General features: G+C 42.5%; 1 protein-coding gene across 5 annotated transcripts in view; it reads left to right on the top strand.

Annotated features, from left to right (window-relative positions):
• Positions 1 to 8399, top strand: part of RGS12 (regulator of G protein signaling 12) — a 193622-nt gene extending 185223 nt beyond the window's left edge. For 3 of the 5 annotated variants that reach the window (XM_069744749.1, XM_069744748.1, XM_069744752.1), the window contains one exon: positions 6883 to 8399. In XM_069744749.1, coding sequence (XP_069600850.1) covers positions 6883 to 7226 — 344 coding nt within the window. In that variant the 3' untranslated portion in view covers positions 7227 to 8399. The remainder of the gene's footprint in view (positions 1 to 6882) is intronic. The other 2 variants (XM_069744751.1, XM_069744753.1) reach the window with 1 other exon arrangement.
• Positions 8400 to 16895: the final 8496 nt, after the last annotated feature.

Below are 16895 nucleotides of genomic sequence, written 5' to 3' on the forward strand. Positions count from 1 at the left end.
TTCTCGATCACTTGGATTCCAAGTGTTTGGACATTCTTGAATCCCAAGAACAATGCTTTGCAGAGTGCATCTGAATGGAGCGATGGTCAAGCATGTGCACCTCTTCTCCGTTGTGATGGGACTCGTGGATCGCACCTTCCTAATGTGTCACAACTCCTTTAAGGAGCCCAAATATATAAGCGCAAAGTTGCTGAACTGACCAGCCAGCTTATGTGTATCAGGGTGTGCCACTTCTCCGATGGCAAAGGTCAAGCAAAAAGATTGGCAAGTTGGATTCTTTGGGCTCATGAGCATATACATCAGATGTGTTGTATGATTTTTGATTGGATATCACATGGACAATACACTGGCCCATGTTTTCCAATAGGGCTTTTCAAATTATTGATTTCTGTCTTGGGCCTTCTGACCGTGAGAATAAAAAATATGGCTGCATGTACTATCTTCTTCCCTGTCTCAGATGAGACTCAACCATTCATGTCTATGGGATCAGATCCCACAAACAACATTCGTGTGCCAACCCATATATATCTATTATAAACTTTGTGAAACTGTAGATGTATGGAAACGGATTGCACATGGACATAACACGGAAAAAAAAACCGACACATGGATGGTGTACGGATGAAAGTAAGATAAGTCCGAGTTTCCTGGATGATAATTTTTCATATGCTTGTCTGCAGGGACCCTTAAGGGGTATTCCCATCTTCAAGATCCTTTTTCAATATGTAAATACCTCCAATTAGAAATGTGGTATAGTTTTTCTGATTTGCTATCTCTTTTCTCATGTGCAGGAATTGCAGGACCTTGGGTATCCTTGGTTACGACCACTAGCTAACTGTCACAATATCAGTGGTCGTAACCATGGATATCTAAGGTCCTGTGTGCTAGGATAGTTTCAGATAACCAAACATGGCAACATTTCAAGGACCACATATTGGCGGTGCTACCTCCTGATTCTAGTAAATCCATAATCACCATTGAGCTCTGCCAATTAGGCCCAGTAGCAGCGTCCATGATTGTCAGGTGCAGGATGGTGAAGAAAAACTTAAAATACCTTGGAAAAAATAAATAAAATAGCCAAAATTTTGCCAGTTGTTCTCTGCTATTGGTCATGTAGATGAGCGTGGGACCAAAAAATGGGCAAAACCCAGGACAAGCTATGGAAATCAGCAATTTTTGCTGCCATAATTCTCACTTCTATGACTGTAGATAATAAATGTCCTGCATTTTCCATAAAGGTCTCCTAAATTAATGCTTATGTTTGAGGGTTCCATGTGCTTTATAGACCTCTTCCGAATGACTGCCTTGCCCCGGTGTGTAACCGATTATATACCGGATGTAACCAAGGGCCTGTGGCACTGTAAACTTGATTCCGTAGAAGTCCAAGGTTTGCACCTAAGATATTGACTGTTAGGCTCTGTGCACACATTGCAGATTTGCCTCTGGAATTTTTTTGTGCGGATTCTGCATCCCTTGGCAGAAAACGCAGCTGCGGATTTGATGTGTTTTTTGTGCGGATTTCTTGCGTTTTTTTTACCCCTGCAGATTTCTATAATGGCGCTGCAAATCCGCACAAAAGAAGTGACATGCTCCTTCTTTTAATCCGCAGCGAATTTTCCACACCATCAGCACAGCATTTTTTTCCCCATTGATTTACATTGTACTGTAAATCACTTGCGGATCTGCAGCGTTTCTGCACGGCAAAAAACGCTGCGGATCCGCAGGAAATCCACAACGTGTGCACATAGCCTAAAACAGGCAAAACACCATTCTGAATTACAGATCTAAAGTGAATCTGTCTCCCGATTTCACAATACAAACTGAATAAATGATTAAAGCGAATCTGTCTGCAGGTTTTGCCATCTAATCTGAGAGCAGCATACTGTACAGATAGTGACCCTGATTCCATTGATGTATCACTTACTGGGCTGCTTCTGTCGCTTTGATAACCTGCTGATAAAATTGATTTTATACTAGAGGACCAGTAACACATCAAAAGAGGAAAATACCTGCCTAGTTTAGTGGCAATGCTTCAAAACAATATAACCATCCAAAAAAGCAACAAAGAAGTAATATGGCCAAAAAATAACAAAATTTTATTTAGAACATATGTAAATACAGAAAATCAAAAACATATAATAAAAATATGAGGAAGGGAAAAAAATGGGAAAAATCTCTGTATATATATGTTGGCATTCAGTAAAAAACCCAGAAAGATGGATACACACAATGCTATAGAAATATCTAAAAGATATATATATCCTCATATCAGCAGAGGCAGTTCAAATGACCCGAAAGTTTATTATACAAAAAGGAAAGTGCATGAAAGGATAGTGCATATAGTACGAGACCTATATCCACCCTAAAACCAAGTGGCTTAAAAAGGGTATGCAGCGATCTGGGGAAAAATGGTGGAAACAACCTGCCTATAAATAGATACCCATATGCTGAGAATCGTAATTCTACAAGTGTAAAGCAGACAGCCAGGGATATTACCTCACGGTGGTAGCAGCAACCCGACGCGCGTTTCGCGTTTACCTTCGTCCGGGGATAAGTGCATGCTTTACACTTGTAGAATTACGATCCTCAGCATATGGGTATCTATTTATAGGCAGGTTGTTTCCACCATTTTTCCCCAGATCGCTGCATACCCTTTTTAAGCCACTTGGTTTTAGGGTGGATATAGGTCTCGTACTATATGCACTATCCTTTCATGCACTTTCCTTTTTGTATAATAAACTTTCGGGTCATTTGAACTGCCTCTGCTGATATGAGGATATATATATCTTTTAGATATTTCTATAGCATTGTGTGTATCCATCTTTCTGGGTTTTTTACTGTATGCCAACATATATATACAGAGATTTTTTCCCATATGTCTGTTGTAGCTATTGTTTGGCAGTATAACTAGCACGCCTGGGTTCCCTTGCTTCTTTTTTATGTGCATTATGCCTTATACTCTACATGCGTTTGACATAATTTCATTATGAGAAGCCATTCTGTGGCTCCTTTTATTCCATTATGCTATGTTTCTTACGCATATATGTCTTATTAATAGTATTCTACCATCTTATTTTGCACATTTAAATATTGGTACTATATTTTGCCTCTCGGTGGTTATTCTTTTTGCATTTTTTTTCCCTTCCTCATATTTTTATTATATGTTTTTGATTTTCTGTATTTACATATGTTCTAAATAAAATTTTGTTATTTTTTTGGCCATATTGCTTCTTTTTTGCTTTTTTGGATGGTTAGAGGACTAGTAAACCTGCTTCCATGTAGTCCTCCATATTCATGAGCTCTGTTTAACCCCGCCCCCACCAATGATTGGCAGCTTTCTGCTAATGCACAGTGTACATAGCTGTCAAAAAGTTGTGTCGGCGGGGGTATATAGAGTTCAGCATTCAGAGAACTGTTAGATCAGCAGATAAAACAGTGAATCTATCAAACCTACAGCAAGCAGCCCAATAAGTGATACATTGCTTAGTCTCTGCCCCTATATCATGTTTTTTGATGAGGGAGCAAAAACCTGCTGACAGATTCTCTTTAAATACCGTAGATCTCCTAGTCTGGATACAGTTGGTACGCTTACTTTTAAAATCCATGGCAGAATAGTTGTATAATCCATTTTCAAAGCTTATACTCAATAGCCATCTACCCAGCTAGCCTGATTGACAGCTCCTCAGTGTCCCTCCTCCCTGCTGAGATCTCACAATGCTCAGAACAAGTTGTCAGGCTGGGTGGGAGGAAATTGAATATAGTATTGAGACATGAGCTCTTACTCAATAGCTGGACTAATAAAATAATAATAATTTTCATATCAGAATTATACAGCCATTTTGACATGATTTTTTTTTTACGCAAGTACACCAGCCTCCTAAGGTCTAAGAGATCTACTTAGTAACGTATGCCATTTTTTATTGAGAGCTCACTATAAAGAAAAAGGATTCCCAATGCTAACTTTTATGACCTATCTACAGAATAGCTGATAAATGTTTGATCTCTGTATGTCCCACCATTGGGAACCTCACAACTGCTAGAAAAGTGGCCCCATTTTCCTTGCAGCATTTGAAAATAAATGGAGCAATCTTGGTTCCTGGATTTGTCTATGGGATTGACTAAGATAAGCTTGAATTTAATGGCAGCATTCATGAGTGACCATGTCTCTTCATTCATCGCCCCAACATTGAGGAAGAATAGGGGATCGGCACCACCGGTGATTAATCCCAGAAGTGATAAATGGTTTCCTGATCTGTGACCTTCTCTGACCGAGCAGCTTTCTCATTCATGCGATGCACATCTGTCGTTTAGGGCAGGGGTCCCCAACTCCAGTCCTCAAGGCCCACCAACAGGTCATGTTTTCAGGATTTCCTTTGCATTGCACAGGTGATGCAATTATTACCTGGGCAAGACTAAGGAAATCCTGAAAACATGACATGTTGGTGGGCCTTGAGGACTGGAGTTGGGGACCCCTGGTTTAGGGCATGAACAACTTTAGTTGTACAGCATCTGACAACAATTGGGAAAATTCAATATGGGGGACAGCTTTCTACATTTGTTATGCTCCTCACGAAAAAGGCTCAGATGGTCTTCAGAAAATGGTCTAGATGGTCATGTTCTGCTTCCGAAATCTCTACGTTATGGCTAGCTTTACCGTATAAGTGACAGGTAGGACGTGCTGTGATGCATTTGCTACCCTCATCCGCTATGTAATGCTGCCCCTTCTGCAAAAAAAAAAAATGTAACAATTAGAAGGATCTGTTTGGTGCTTATGAAGCATTGAATAAAGAGCTTTTTCTAACAATCGTGAACTATTTCTGGCTGACAGAATCCAGTAATTGTGCCGGTCGGCGGGCAGGGGCCCAAATTGCATTTAGCTTACCTGGAGTTTTCCCAGGACTATTCTCTAAGGCTGAAAACATTGAGTAATGAATGCCAAGCCGTGCCTCAGACGACGTTGTGCCAGTGTATGACATGGCTTCATTCATGCACATAATCCCTTACCTGGCAGCCATGACACATTGCCAATTATAAATAAAAGACCGGATGCTTCTAAATTGTGAATTAAGGAACCAAACACATGTTTCTTGGAGTCACATTGAAGAGAATTTGGATTTTTTTTTCAGTATGTGTATTATACTGTATTTTAGTATGAAATTATGTTTTTCCAACACCTTCTCAATTACTATATTCCCCCATGTAAAATAAATACTGCTGTACTCGCCTCCAGTGTCGTCGGTGCCAGTGCCGTTCCACCAGTGTCAGCGCCAGGGCTTCCATGACATTGTTATACCTTATGAAATCTACAGCCAATCAGCCTCCGCTAATGGTTGCTTTACTCTCGCTTTCCGGAGAAAGTCAGAACTGCTGCTGCTCTCTCACTTCCTCCGAATATCAGTTTTGTTCAAAGGGAGTGAGAGTGAAGCAGTCCCTGGGCTCACATAACATAAGAAGGTCACGCAAGCCCCGAGAAACCCCACACTGATATCTTTGGAATAGGTCCAGAGGTGAGTACAGGGTTGTTGTTTTTTTTCGTTTTTCTATTTTACACAGGGGAATATAGTAATTGAGATAAGGTTGTCTGAGAACTGGACAACCTCTTTAAGGATTTAAAGGAAAATTTCATGAAATTTTGTAGTCAATTTTCTCCGCAAGGGGAAATGATACTTCTTGGATCCCGGTCAGACGCCTCTCAATCAAACCAGATCTCCACTTTGCACTGACGAGGAGCAGTACCCCGAAACAGTGTCTGCAAATTGAGATTCTGGTTTGGCTATTATCCTAAGTCATGTGACAAGGCTCGTTAAAGGGTTGACATTGGCTGTTAAGGTACCGTTACACTAAACGATTTACCAACGATCACGACCAGTGATACGACCTGGCCGTGATCGTTGGTAAGTCGTTGTGTGGTCGCTGGGGAGTTGTCACACAGACAGCTCTCTCCAGCGACCAGCGATCCGGGGAACAACTTCGGGTAACCAGGGTAAACATCGGGTTACTAAGTGCAGGGCTGCGCTTAGTAACCCGATATTTACCCTGGTTACCATTGTAAAAGTAAAAAAAAAAAAAACAGTACATACTTACATTCCGATGTCTGTCACGTCCCCCGGCGTCAGCTTCCCTGCACTCGGTAAGCGCCGGCCGTAAAGCAGAGCGGTGACGTCACCGCTGTGCTCTGCTTTACGGCCGGCCGGCGCTGACACAGTCAGTGCGGGAAGCTGATGCTGGGGGACGTGACAGACATCGGAATGTAAGTATGTAGTGGTTTTTTTTTTTTACTTTTACAATGGTAACCAGGGTAAATATCGGGTTACTAAGCGTGGCCCTGCGCTTAGTAACCCGATATTTACCCTGGTTACCAGTGAACACATCGCTGGATCGGCGTCGCACACGCCGATTCAGCGATGACAGCGGGTGATCAGCGACCAAGAAAAAGGTCCTGATCATTCCCAGCAACCAACGATCTCCCAGCAGAGGCCTGATCGTTGGTCGCTGTCACGCATAACGATTTCGTTAACGATATCGTTGCTACGTCACAAAAAGCAACGATATCGTTAACGAAATCGTTATGTGTGAAGGTACCTTTAGGATTGCTACTTCCAATAGGTGGCACTAGATTTCTAGTCCTCTTCCTCTCTGAAGAGAAAATTTGCATATTTCCCAGAGGAGCATTGCGGCTTTAAGTCTCCTCTCCTCGACATGATTAACATGTCACTCTCCGCAAGGAGAAACGATACTTCTTGGATCTAGCTCTACATTAGAATCTCAAATTTTACTTGGACCAGATAACATATTAATTTGCAGAAGGAAACTCAAAAATGATGAAGGACCCATTCACACTGGCACTAATCATCACTGTTTTTATTTTTTCTTCCATCTCAGGTCACAAGGACAGAAAGAAAAAACTGTCTAGAAGCACAGAGAGTTTTTGGGAGCATTCACCAGACATAAAGGACAAACCCATCATCCGATGCAACAGTTCGGTTTATCGCCCCCAAGCCGGTAGAGTCATCGATGTGGATGGAGTCAGACGCACCCCAAGAAAGCACGACTCGCGGGAAGACATGGGAAATCTGAGCTTTGAGGGCTACATTTCAGAACTAAAATCTTGCAAGGGACGAACGAGGACGGGGGTGTGCAGGACATCAGATCTCCCACCAATGGTCACCGCTAAGAGTGAGAGAAGCAAAGATTCGGACACAAAATACAAAGCTACTTTTGTGTAAAAAGGCCACCAGTGCCTATCGGGAAGCTGGATACATCTGGTGCAGAGGAAGTAGCTCCTACGTTGCCATTGTTTCTGAGGGGGCCCAAAGATTCCCTATGCCACAGAGGAAGACATTAGTATTATAAATGGCACATTAGTAAGGGGTCTTGTAACAGATTTGGCAATGGCAAAATGAGCTACGACACTGCCATAAAAATGGACATATGTCTTCTTTTTCCAAGCCGGTTAAGGTCTACCGATTGTTCTCTATTATCTTTATCCATGGATGTTTGTGTTTGCTACTTATTTTGCCAATTGTTTTTTCAGAGATTCACATAAATAGACGTTGAACTTTTACTCTCTTAGGCCCCCTTCATCCGTCCGTATAAAATAGATACCGAAAAAAGACAACATCAGTGTTTTGGATCGGTGTGTCATCCATGTTTTTTCCGTATGGATAAACTAAGAATGAAATGACAAATCTACTCCTACACTTTACAATTCATTCCGTGTGCTATACTTGTCTGTCACAGACCCATAGACTTGTATTGGCCCTTGTCATCCGTGCTGCCAGTAAAAAACGGACATGTCACAGTGTAGTACACAGTCCGTGTTAAAATATGGCATATGAAGATGACCCTAGGTTATAATGGGTACATGAAAAAGATGGGTGCCACACGTACTGGAAACACGTACATGTGAAGAGGGCCGCAAACACGTTAGACCGTCGGCCGAACCCTGGACAATTTATTGTAGGGGGGATTACAATCTGGCATGTCCGATTTAAGACCGATCTCATGCAGATATGTCAAGACTGGCGGCAGATAAGACAAGTCTGGCTGCAGCTTTCTCATCATAGGAGTGGTAGGCTGAACATGCGCTCCCGTGTGTGAGAGCCGGCCATATGATGGTTCGGCCGATAGCCATCTGATGTGCAAGGCGGGCTTTATGAAAGGTTGCTATATTTTTGCATTGGAGGGATACATCGGTTTACCTGTTTTATCTTTGACATAACCAAATGAAAAACTCTTCATAATTGGATATTCTCCTCCAAGTCCACAGCCATGTACAATACCTATCTACAGTGGGTGCGGGAAATATTTAGACCCCTTTAAATTTCTCACTCATTTGGTAAATTCAAAAAAGTTCATTTTTTCTCATTAATATACACTCTGCACCCCATCTTTACTGGAAAAAAAAACAAAAAAACAAATGTAGAAATTTTTGCAAATTTATTAAAAAAGAAAAACTTAAATGTCACATGGTCATAAGTATTCAGACTCTTTGCTCAGACACACACCTTTCTTTATAAGACCTCACAGTGAAAAATGTAAAGGGGTCTTAATACTTTCCGTAGCCACTGTATATGCCGCGGTATAGCGATGATGCAGTGTAAAGTTTCCACTTACCGTACTTTAAGGAAGATGGTATCCATCTTCTGGAGAACTGGGAAGGTTCTAACGCTATAAACTGATTACAAGGTGCTCAGTTCTCTTGCAGCGCCACCACAGGGGAAATGAAGCATTACACAATTCTTTTGGAATCAATGTACTATCTATGTGATGCATGAACACGTTGGGTCCTCCAGGGAGATATTCTGTGCTCTACTCTGGTTAATAGATGAGGATCGTGAATAGGTGGCACGCCTCTACCGACTCATAATTAATCAATAGGCAAAAGATTAAAGCTCTAAAAAATGCTCTTAATTGATTTTCATTTAGGAAAATGCCTGCGTAAAAATGTCTATAAATGCAGAATTTTAATCGGTGCAGCCGTGCCCATACATGAGATGACTATCGGACGTTAATACAGCAGACTGCCATCTCTCCCGACTTCCCCATACACCGGAACGCTGCGCTCTGTCGAACATTTTATGTGGTTTCAGTGGGGAGAAGAAAAAGTCGGCGCCAAGTTCCCCTGAAAACAAAAGAATCGGAAGTTGAAATTCCAATGATTGGATCCTCCTCTCCCCAGCCATTTTCTGTCGTGGGACATGAAGGAGGCCTCCATCCACATCAGATGGTTTATGTTTCTACCAAAATAAGCAGGTTCAAATAACTTTTATTTATTACATAGGGGCCTTAAAAATTTATATCAGGTTATGGACTCGTGGAAATTGTTGGCAATGTACAGTATGTAGCGATGAGCTATTTATCTACATCAACACCATATAAAACGGGAAGTCTATATATTATGTACAATGCTCGAAGGAGATGAATGCACTTTCTCATTGTTCCTTTTATTGTCATTATGAAAATTGTCTTTTGCATTTCATGAAACACATAAAATCTTTCATCCATGACATTTGCAACTATAGCTACCCTCAACAATGGGGGAGAGGTGTGAGAGTCACTTAAATTATTTTATGCTGTAATTTAGCTGCTTCTGCCAGGTTTGAGTTGTCATGATGCTGTCACTAAAAATTCAAATGTGTCTGAAAATAAAGATATTTTTATATGATATAAACAGTTTTCATTGATCTTTTGAGGACTGACATAAGACATGGAGTTAAGATACTGGAGGAGTTGTTACCCTCTGGAGGCATCTAAAAGACTTCAGGCTCGGCCATACCATCCATGTTTCTTGCTGAGTTGTAACTATTGCGGCACGTGACATTGTGGTCACGACTTTCGAAGTAATTGTAATGGAAATCATTGACAATGAGACGAGAGTTTTAGCCTTATATACATCAATATCTTTAGGTTCAGGCTCCTCTGCAACATTAGGTCTAGAATCAGTTACTATAAAATCATGGGATGGGTCAGAAAGTAACTACAGTACAGTTAGCTGAGATTTCCCTGGACTCTTGAGCCAGTGGGGGACAGGGTTTATGTAAGCCCCACCCAAAGTAAGTTTTCTGGGATCAGTCTGGGGCGTTCCTGAAAGGGGCCAGGGTTGGGTTAGGACCTAAGGAAGGCCTGTCATTGGCCAGGAGTACCGTTATTTTATTTTATTTTTTTGTTTTTTTTTATAAACAAGCCATACGGTTCCAGAGATATGTCAATTTTTCTAGTGTTTATCAAGGGGGCATGGTACACAGGATCCTGTCTTTATGCTGCTGTACATTATTAACATGTGAGCAACATGCCCATAAAGACCACAAAAATAAGCAAAAAAAATGGTGAATGGTGGATTAAAAAAAAAACGGAAAACTCAGGGGAGCAGCGGTAATAAATGAAGAGCAATAATTGGCCAGGTGTCGCCTGTTGACAGATCCTATTTTAGCATCCCTGGAAATGTTGGTAACTATTCAGTAACTGATTCTCGTTGTGCTCAGGGTCTCTTCTTCAAACATTGAATTTCAGTGATGAGGTTCTGGTCATTTTCCCTTTCGATTATTACAGGCGGAAGTGTTTTTCCTGGTTTAGAAAAGCTGTTTTGTTCCAGAAACGTTCCATAATTGTCCATTGGTTGCTGTGTTTAGTTTTGGACTTGGTTTTTATCGAAGTTAGCGAGTTGCACACAACCTTCAAATCAACGGGCATGTAATCCCTGATTACTGGTTGGTTGAGTATTGCTGGATGCTATGTATTTGAATTATATAGATTTGAGATGTACTGTAGTTTGAAGCTACTTGCCAACTCTCTCAAAGTCTGGGAGGTCCCCTGAGAACGGTATTACCTCCTGAATGAGTTGGCCACTGAAAAAATCTCCCAGAACCTCAGGGAAAGCATCTCTCCCTGAAGGTTTCCTGTTCATGACCACTGGAATACTTTTGTCTTCAGATCGAGCCCTGGCCTTCACATGCACAGTCAGATGGCAGGAATTGGGAGTAAAGGTTGGATGTGTCGTGTAAAAGAGGTTCAACTATACAAAAATTGCCAAGATCCCCTGCAAAATCTCTTTCAAAATGTAATAAAGAGTTATTGGGCTTAACCTCTGGTTGACATAGCGGGACATGGTAAACATTACTGAAGCTTCTTTCTAGTACTGAGCAGCACTACCACACCCTCAAAATGGGTTCTGACCACCCACCAAAATAACAGATGTAGCCTACCTGGTCTGGACCAATTTTCTCCAGTGATCCCATAGTACCCGCACGGGGTCTCTCTTTGTAGTAATTTTATCTTAGGGCCATCAGGTGCTGAAATTCACAATGACTACTCTATTATTGTGCAACGCTCTGGTAGCACCATCACCAAGGAGTTGCTTATACACCAAATACGACTACGAAGTACCATTACTGAATTATCCCACTGCTGGACAACCCTTTATTAATGGGTCCACGGTGGTAGAAGAAAAATTGATGGTCACTACCCAGACAGCCACATCTCTTTCATAGTCAGTGATGTGTCTCCTGCCGATCTCCTAGAATCAACATTTGTTGGGGACTATTGATGAGCGAATATGCTTGGATAAGTGTTATCCATGCTTGTGTGCTATTTAAGTGTCTTCCGCGTGCTGGAAAAATATATGTTCGATTCCCCACGTATGTTTAACAGCTGCAACATATGCAGTGATTGCCTATTTGTTAGACAATCAATCCTTGCACGTGTTGCGGCTGTCGAACAGCCACCAAACATGCACACACGGTGACTCAAACATATTTTTCAAGCGTGCAGAAGACACTCGGTTAGCACACGAGTATGCTCGGATAACACCATATCTGAGCATGTTCGCTCATCACTAGGGGACGTCACATTGATCCCAAGAGATCGGGATTGAACATAGCACTGACTACGAAGTAACGGCGTTGTTTCGGGAGGTATTGTTTTTCTTCTCCCCCTCCTTGGACCCTTTAATAGGACAGCTCACATGTGGCTGCAATCTCTACACCCTGTGAGTTATGCCACTCCATTCATTAAGGAAAGGATTCCTACCGAAGCTCCCATCTCTGGTGACAACAGGATCACTTGAGCCGTAATGTTTGCATGACAGAGGCCCTTAGAAATGTGCGTCTGTGTGTTTGACGTTCACCTGCGATCTGTTCTTAGTCTGCAATTATCTGGAGCAGAGTTTATTGGAATAATGGAAAATGTGAGGCAGCTGCGAGCTGTTTTGTGTGAGAGCGATGACAGTAATGGGGCTGATGATGCTATTGTGAATGATAATGAATATAAAAATATTTGGGAGGAGGAACGCGATCAATCTTTCTGCAAATCCTATTCAGATTCCTCACAATACCAGGATGTTTCCCAGTTTACATCACTTCATTCACTGTTGCGTTCTCGATGTAGAGAGATGACACCATTATCTATCCAGCATTGTACACTACATTAGCATTGTAAAGCCTGAAGTATGCTCCCGGAAGATGAAACCACCACATCTGCTGCAGATACTTTGACAGGTTTCTTCTGGTTACCCTAGGAGCCTAATATAAAACATGTAGCCTATAGATACTTTGCAGAGGAGACACAATCTCTGTCTTTCCTGCATTTCCATACACAAATTACAGGAAACCGTAATCTATCATCTATTGGATGAATGTTGTCTCTGATTTTTACATAAGTACCGTAAATGCAGACACAGTATTTGTCTTCTCTGCTTCTATAAATCAAATGAAGGTAACATCTCCACTTGATATCCGTGAATTGGAATCCAGTCGATGAAACCTGCCCTAATTATGACAACACGGTATGTCAAATGGGTTCTCCGACCTTCACCCAAAATTTTCAGGTGATGTGAAAGGTTTTAAAATAAGAAAAAGAGGCAAATGCCTGGTGGTCTAAACCCACTTAAACCACCTAAGTCCTGCCCTAAACCCCATCCGGGAACAGTCTGACCGTCACAGGCCTGTTCACATCTAGGTGCGATTTACACAAACCATGCCCCTTGTGAATTTCCTGGGACTCTATCTGAAAAATTTGAACCATTCTGAGAAATTTAAGACTGTTGGCAGCTATTCAAGGCACATCCAAAATAGCCAACAATCTAGATATGGTACAATCGAAAGGTGTCCGGCTCCTCACCCCAACCCACTTCCAGTAGTTGACTTTGCTAGCAAAAGTAAAAGGGTTCTTTCCAATATAGTGAGCATCTGTTAGAAACGGGAAAACGTACTGATTGCTGAGGGTCTGATCACTGTGACCCCGGTGATTTAAAAAAATGGGGCTTTGTAACAACAAGAACCAGGCTCTGTAGAGCACCGTCTTGAATGATGCTGAGGCGTGGATGATTGACCACCTCTGCATTCATTGGGTCTGCCAAAGAACGTCGAGCAATATGCTCAGCTATTTCCAGCAGTCCCATAGACAATATCTTGGTAATAACAATTTAACAAAATTCTGCGTCCTCTCCAGTAGAAAAGAAACATCATATTGTGGCCATTTACAGGTCCACCATAGAGGGAGTTATTCTCGTAAAGATGATCCTCATTCAGCTTCATCAAGGAGGACTTGAGAGCGTGAAACCTCCCTTTATGTCCATATGTTCTAATTGGCAACTTGACAGCCCTAATAACTAAATACTGCGGAAAATAAGAGTTTCTCCATACAATCAAGAGTTAATCTATACAGTTGTCTCCTGCTATTATTTATACCAACTGGTATCGTGAACACCCTCTGGTATTTATACCAGTGCAGATGGTGGGCGACAAGCAGCGAAGCTTTCTGTGATGCAGTATCATTAGGATAACGTGGGCTTTATGGAGGAGTATAGTGATGGAACTTTTTTTTTCATATTGAATTTTAAATTGTAAGTTAGAATTTATCTCTATTAATATTTTTTATTTGCTATTGCTATTCCACAGTGGTGTCCAGAGATTGCCATTTGATGAGTGCCGGTCTGCAGTAGGGCTCACAGTCTAATCGTCCCTCACACAGCAGGAAGACAATTCATCTATTAGTGTTTTGAGGTAATGATAGCCCCGAAAGGGAACCTAGGATAGCAACCAAGGATATCATGAGTCAGAAACCGTAGTTGTTTATGGCTTCCTCTGAATATCTGCTGCCGGGTAAAAAGCCGGTCTGGGACTAGCCCAAGGTTGCTCCCCAGCTTCTTCCTGCCATGTTCCCACGGACTGATAGTCTAGGCGCATGGGGCAGGGGGACGCCAACAGGGACCGGCCTCGGATTAGTTTTCCGAGACACATAAGGGTCGATTCATTAAAGCTTTTTTGCCAGATTGAAGGCGAAAAAAAGGCTTTGAATAGTCGCAATGTTTGTGTGCAACGCAATGTTGCTAGAAGAAATGCAACTTCTAACGTTTTCATGCCATTATAGCCCCAAGTCTGACAAAGCGGGTGGAGCTTAGGATGAGGATGTGATGGGGTGTGGTGAACTCAGATTCACAACGAGTGATGGCGTTTACTACACCACAAATTTTACTTCAACAGGGACTAGGGTAAGATTTGTGGCGAGCCGCACATAGATGCCTTTAATGAATCAGGAACATCTGCTCCAACACGCCCACTCATCTAGACTGGTGAGAGAGTCGCTGGTCTTGATTAATAGGGGCCATAGTTCCGCGTTGGCTTTTCAAAGCTTATTTTCTCTGATACATCGCATACATAGGTGCTATCTATATATATAATTGTCTAGGGGGTACTTCCGTCTGTTTGTAACTTCCGTCAGTCTGTCGCGGAAATCCCGGGTCGCTGATTGGTCGCGCCCGGTGGGCCGCTACCAATCAGCGATATTGGGGCGGGATTTAAACACCGCTTCATTTTTACTATTGATGCTGCATATGTTAAAAATAACAAAACAAAAAAAAACAAAACATATTCTCACCTTCTGGTGTCCGCAGCAGGCTTTCCCGCTCCCCGCGACGCTCCAGTCCCAAGATTTCATTGCGGCAATGACCGCTACATCATCATCTCGCGAGACCGCTATATCATCACGGGTTATTGCCGCAAGGCATTACTGGGAACGGAGCGTTGCTGGATCCGGGGTGAGTATATACCTATTTTTTTATTTTAATTGTTTTTTTTAACAGGGATATGTGTTATGAACTGGTGGTTTAGGAGCAACATGGGACGAGCTCTGAAGGAGGTGGTACCTGTACTGACCGCAGTCCCTAAGCTCAACACAACACTAGAAGTAGCCGTGGGATGCTCCTGTCACTCCCTAGGCACCTCGTCACAGCCTGAGAACTACCTACCCCTAAAGATAGAAACAGGAAAAATATCTTTCCTCAGAGAAAATCCCCAAAGGATAGATAGCCCCCCGCAAGTAATGACTGTGAGTGGAGAGGGAAAAGACATACGTAGAATGAAACCAGGATGTAGCACAGGAGGCCAGTCTAGCTAGATAGATAAGACAGGACAGAATACTGTGCGGTCAGTATTAAAAACTACAAAAATCCACACAGAGTTTACAAAAATCTCCACACCTGACTAAAGGTGTGGAGGGTAAATCTGCTTCCCAGAGCTTCCAGCTTAACTGAATTAATCCATACTGACAAGCTGGACAAAACATAGAATGCACAGAACGAATAAGTCCACAACATGTGGACAGAAAAGAGCAAAGCAAGGACTGATCTTTGCTGAACTGGTCAGGATATCAGGGAAATCCAAGAGAGATGTGAATCCAACCAGGAACCATTGACAAGTGGCACTAGCTGAAGGGAAGAACCAGGCATAAATAGCCGAGCAGAAAGACAATCAGTGGAAGCAGCTGCAGACTGCTAAATCCAAGGAGCAGCCATTCCACTCAAAACCACCGGAGGGAGCCCAAGAGCAGAACTCACAAAAGTGCCACTTACAACCAACGGAGGGAGCCAAAAAGCGGAATTCACAACAGTACCCCCCCTTGAGGAGGGGTCACCGAACCCTCACCAGAGCCCCCAAGCCGATCAGGACGAGCCAAGTGAAAAGCATGAACCAAATCGGCGGCATGGACATCGGAGGCAACAACCCAAGAATTATCCTCCTGGCCATAACCCTTCCACTTGATAAGATACTGAAGCCTCCGCCTCGAAAAACGAGAATCCAAAATTTTCTCAACCTCATATTCCAACTCTCCCTCAACCAACACCGGGGCAGGAGGATCAACCGAGGGAACAACGGGCACCACATATCTCCGCAACAAAGATCTATGGAAAACATTATGAATGGCAAAAGAGGCTGGAAGAGCCAAACGAAAAGACACCGGATTGATAATTTCAGAAATCTTATAAGGACCAATAAACCGAGGCTTAAACTTAGGGGAAGAAACCTTCATAGGAACATGACGAGAAGACAACCAAACCAAATCCCCCACACGAAGCCGGGGACCAACACACCGATGGCGGTTAGCAAAACGTTGAGCCTTTTCCTGAGACAACGTCAAATTGTCCAAATCTGCTGCAGCCTGTCCACCACAGAATCCACACCAGGACAATCAGAAGGCTCAACCTGCCCCGAAGAAAAACGAGGATGAAAACCAAAATTACAAAAGAAAGGTGAAACCAAAGTAGCCGAACTAGCCCTATTATTAAGGGCAAACTCGGCCAACGGCAAGAAAGCCACCCAATCATCCTGATCAGCAGACACAAAGCATCTCAAATAGGTTTCCAAGGTCTGATTAGTTCGCTCAGTTTGGCCATTAGTCTGAGGATGAAACGCCGAAGAAAAAGACAAATCAATGCCCATCCTAGCACAAAAGGCCCGCCAAAACCTAGAGACAAACTGAGAACCTCTGTCAGACACAATATTCTCCGGAATGCCATGCAAACGAACCACATGCTGAAAAAACAATGGAACCAAATCTGAGGAGGAAGGCAACTTAGGCAGAAGTACCAGATGGACCATTTTAGAGAACCGGTCATAAAC

Source organism: Ranitomeya imitator, chromosome 1 (assembly GCF_032444005.1).
Source record: "Ranitomeya imitator isolate aRanImi1 chromosome 1, aRanImi1.pri, whole genome shotgun sequence".
In the NCBI taxonomy this organism is placed as follows: Eukaryota; Metazoa; Chordata; class Amphibia; order Anura; family Dendrobatidae; genus Ranitomeya; species Ranitomeya imitator.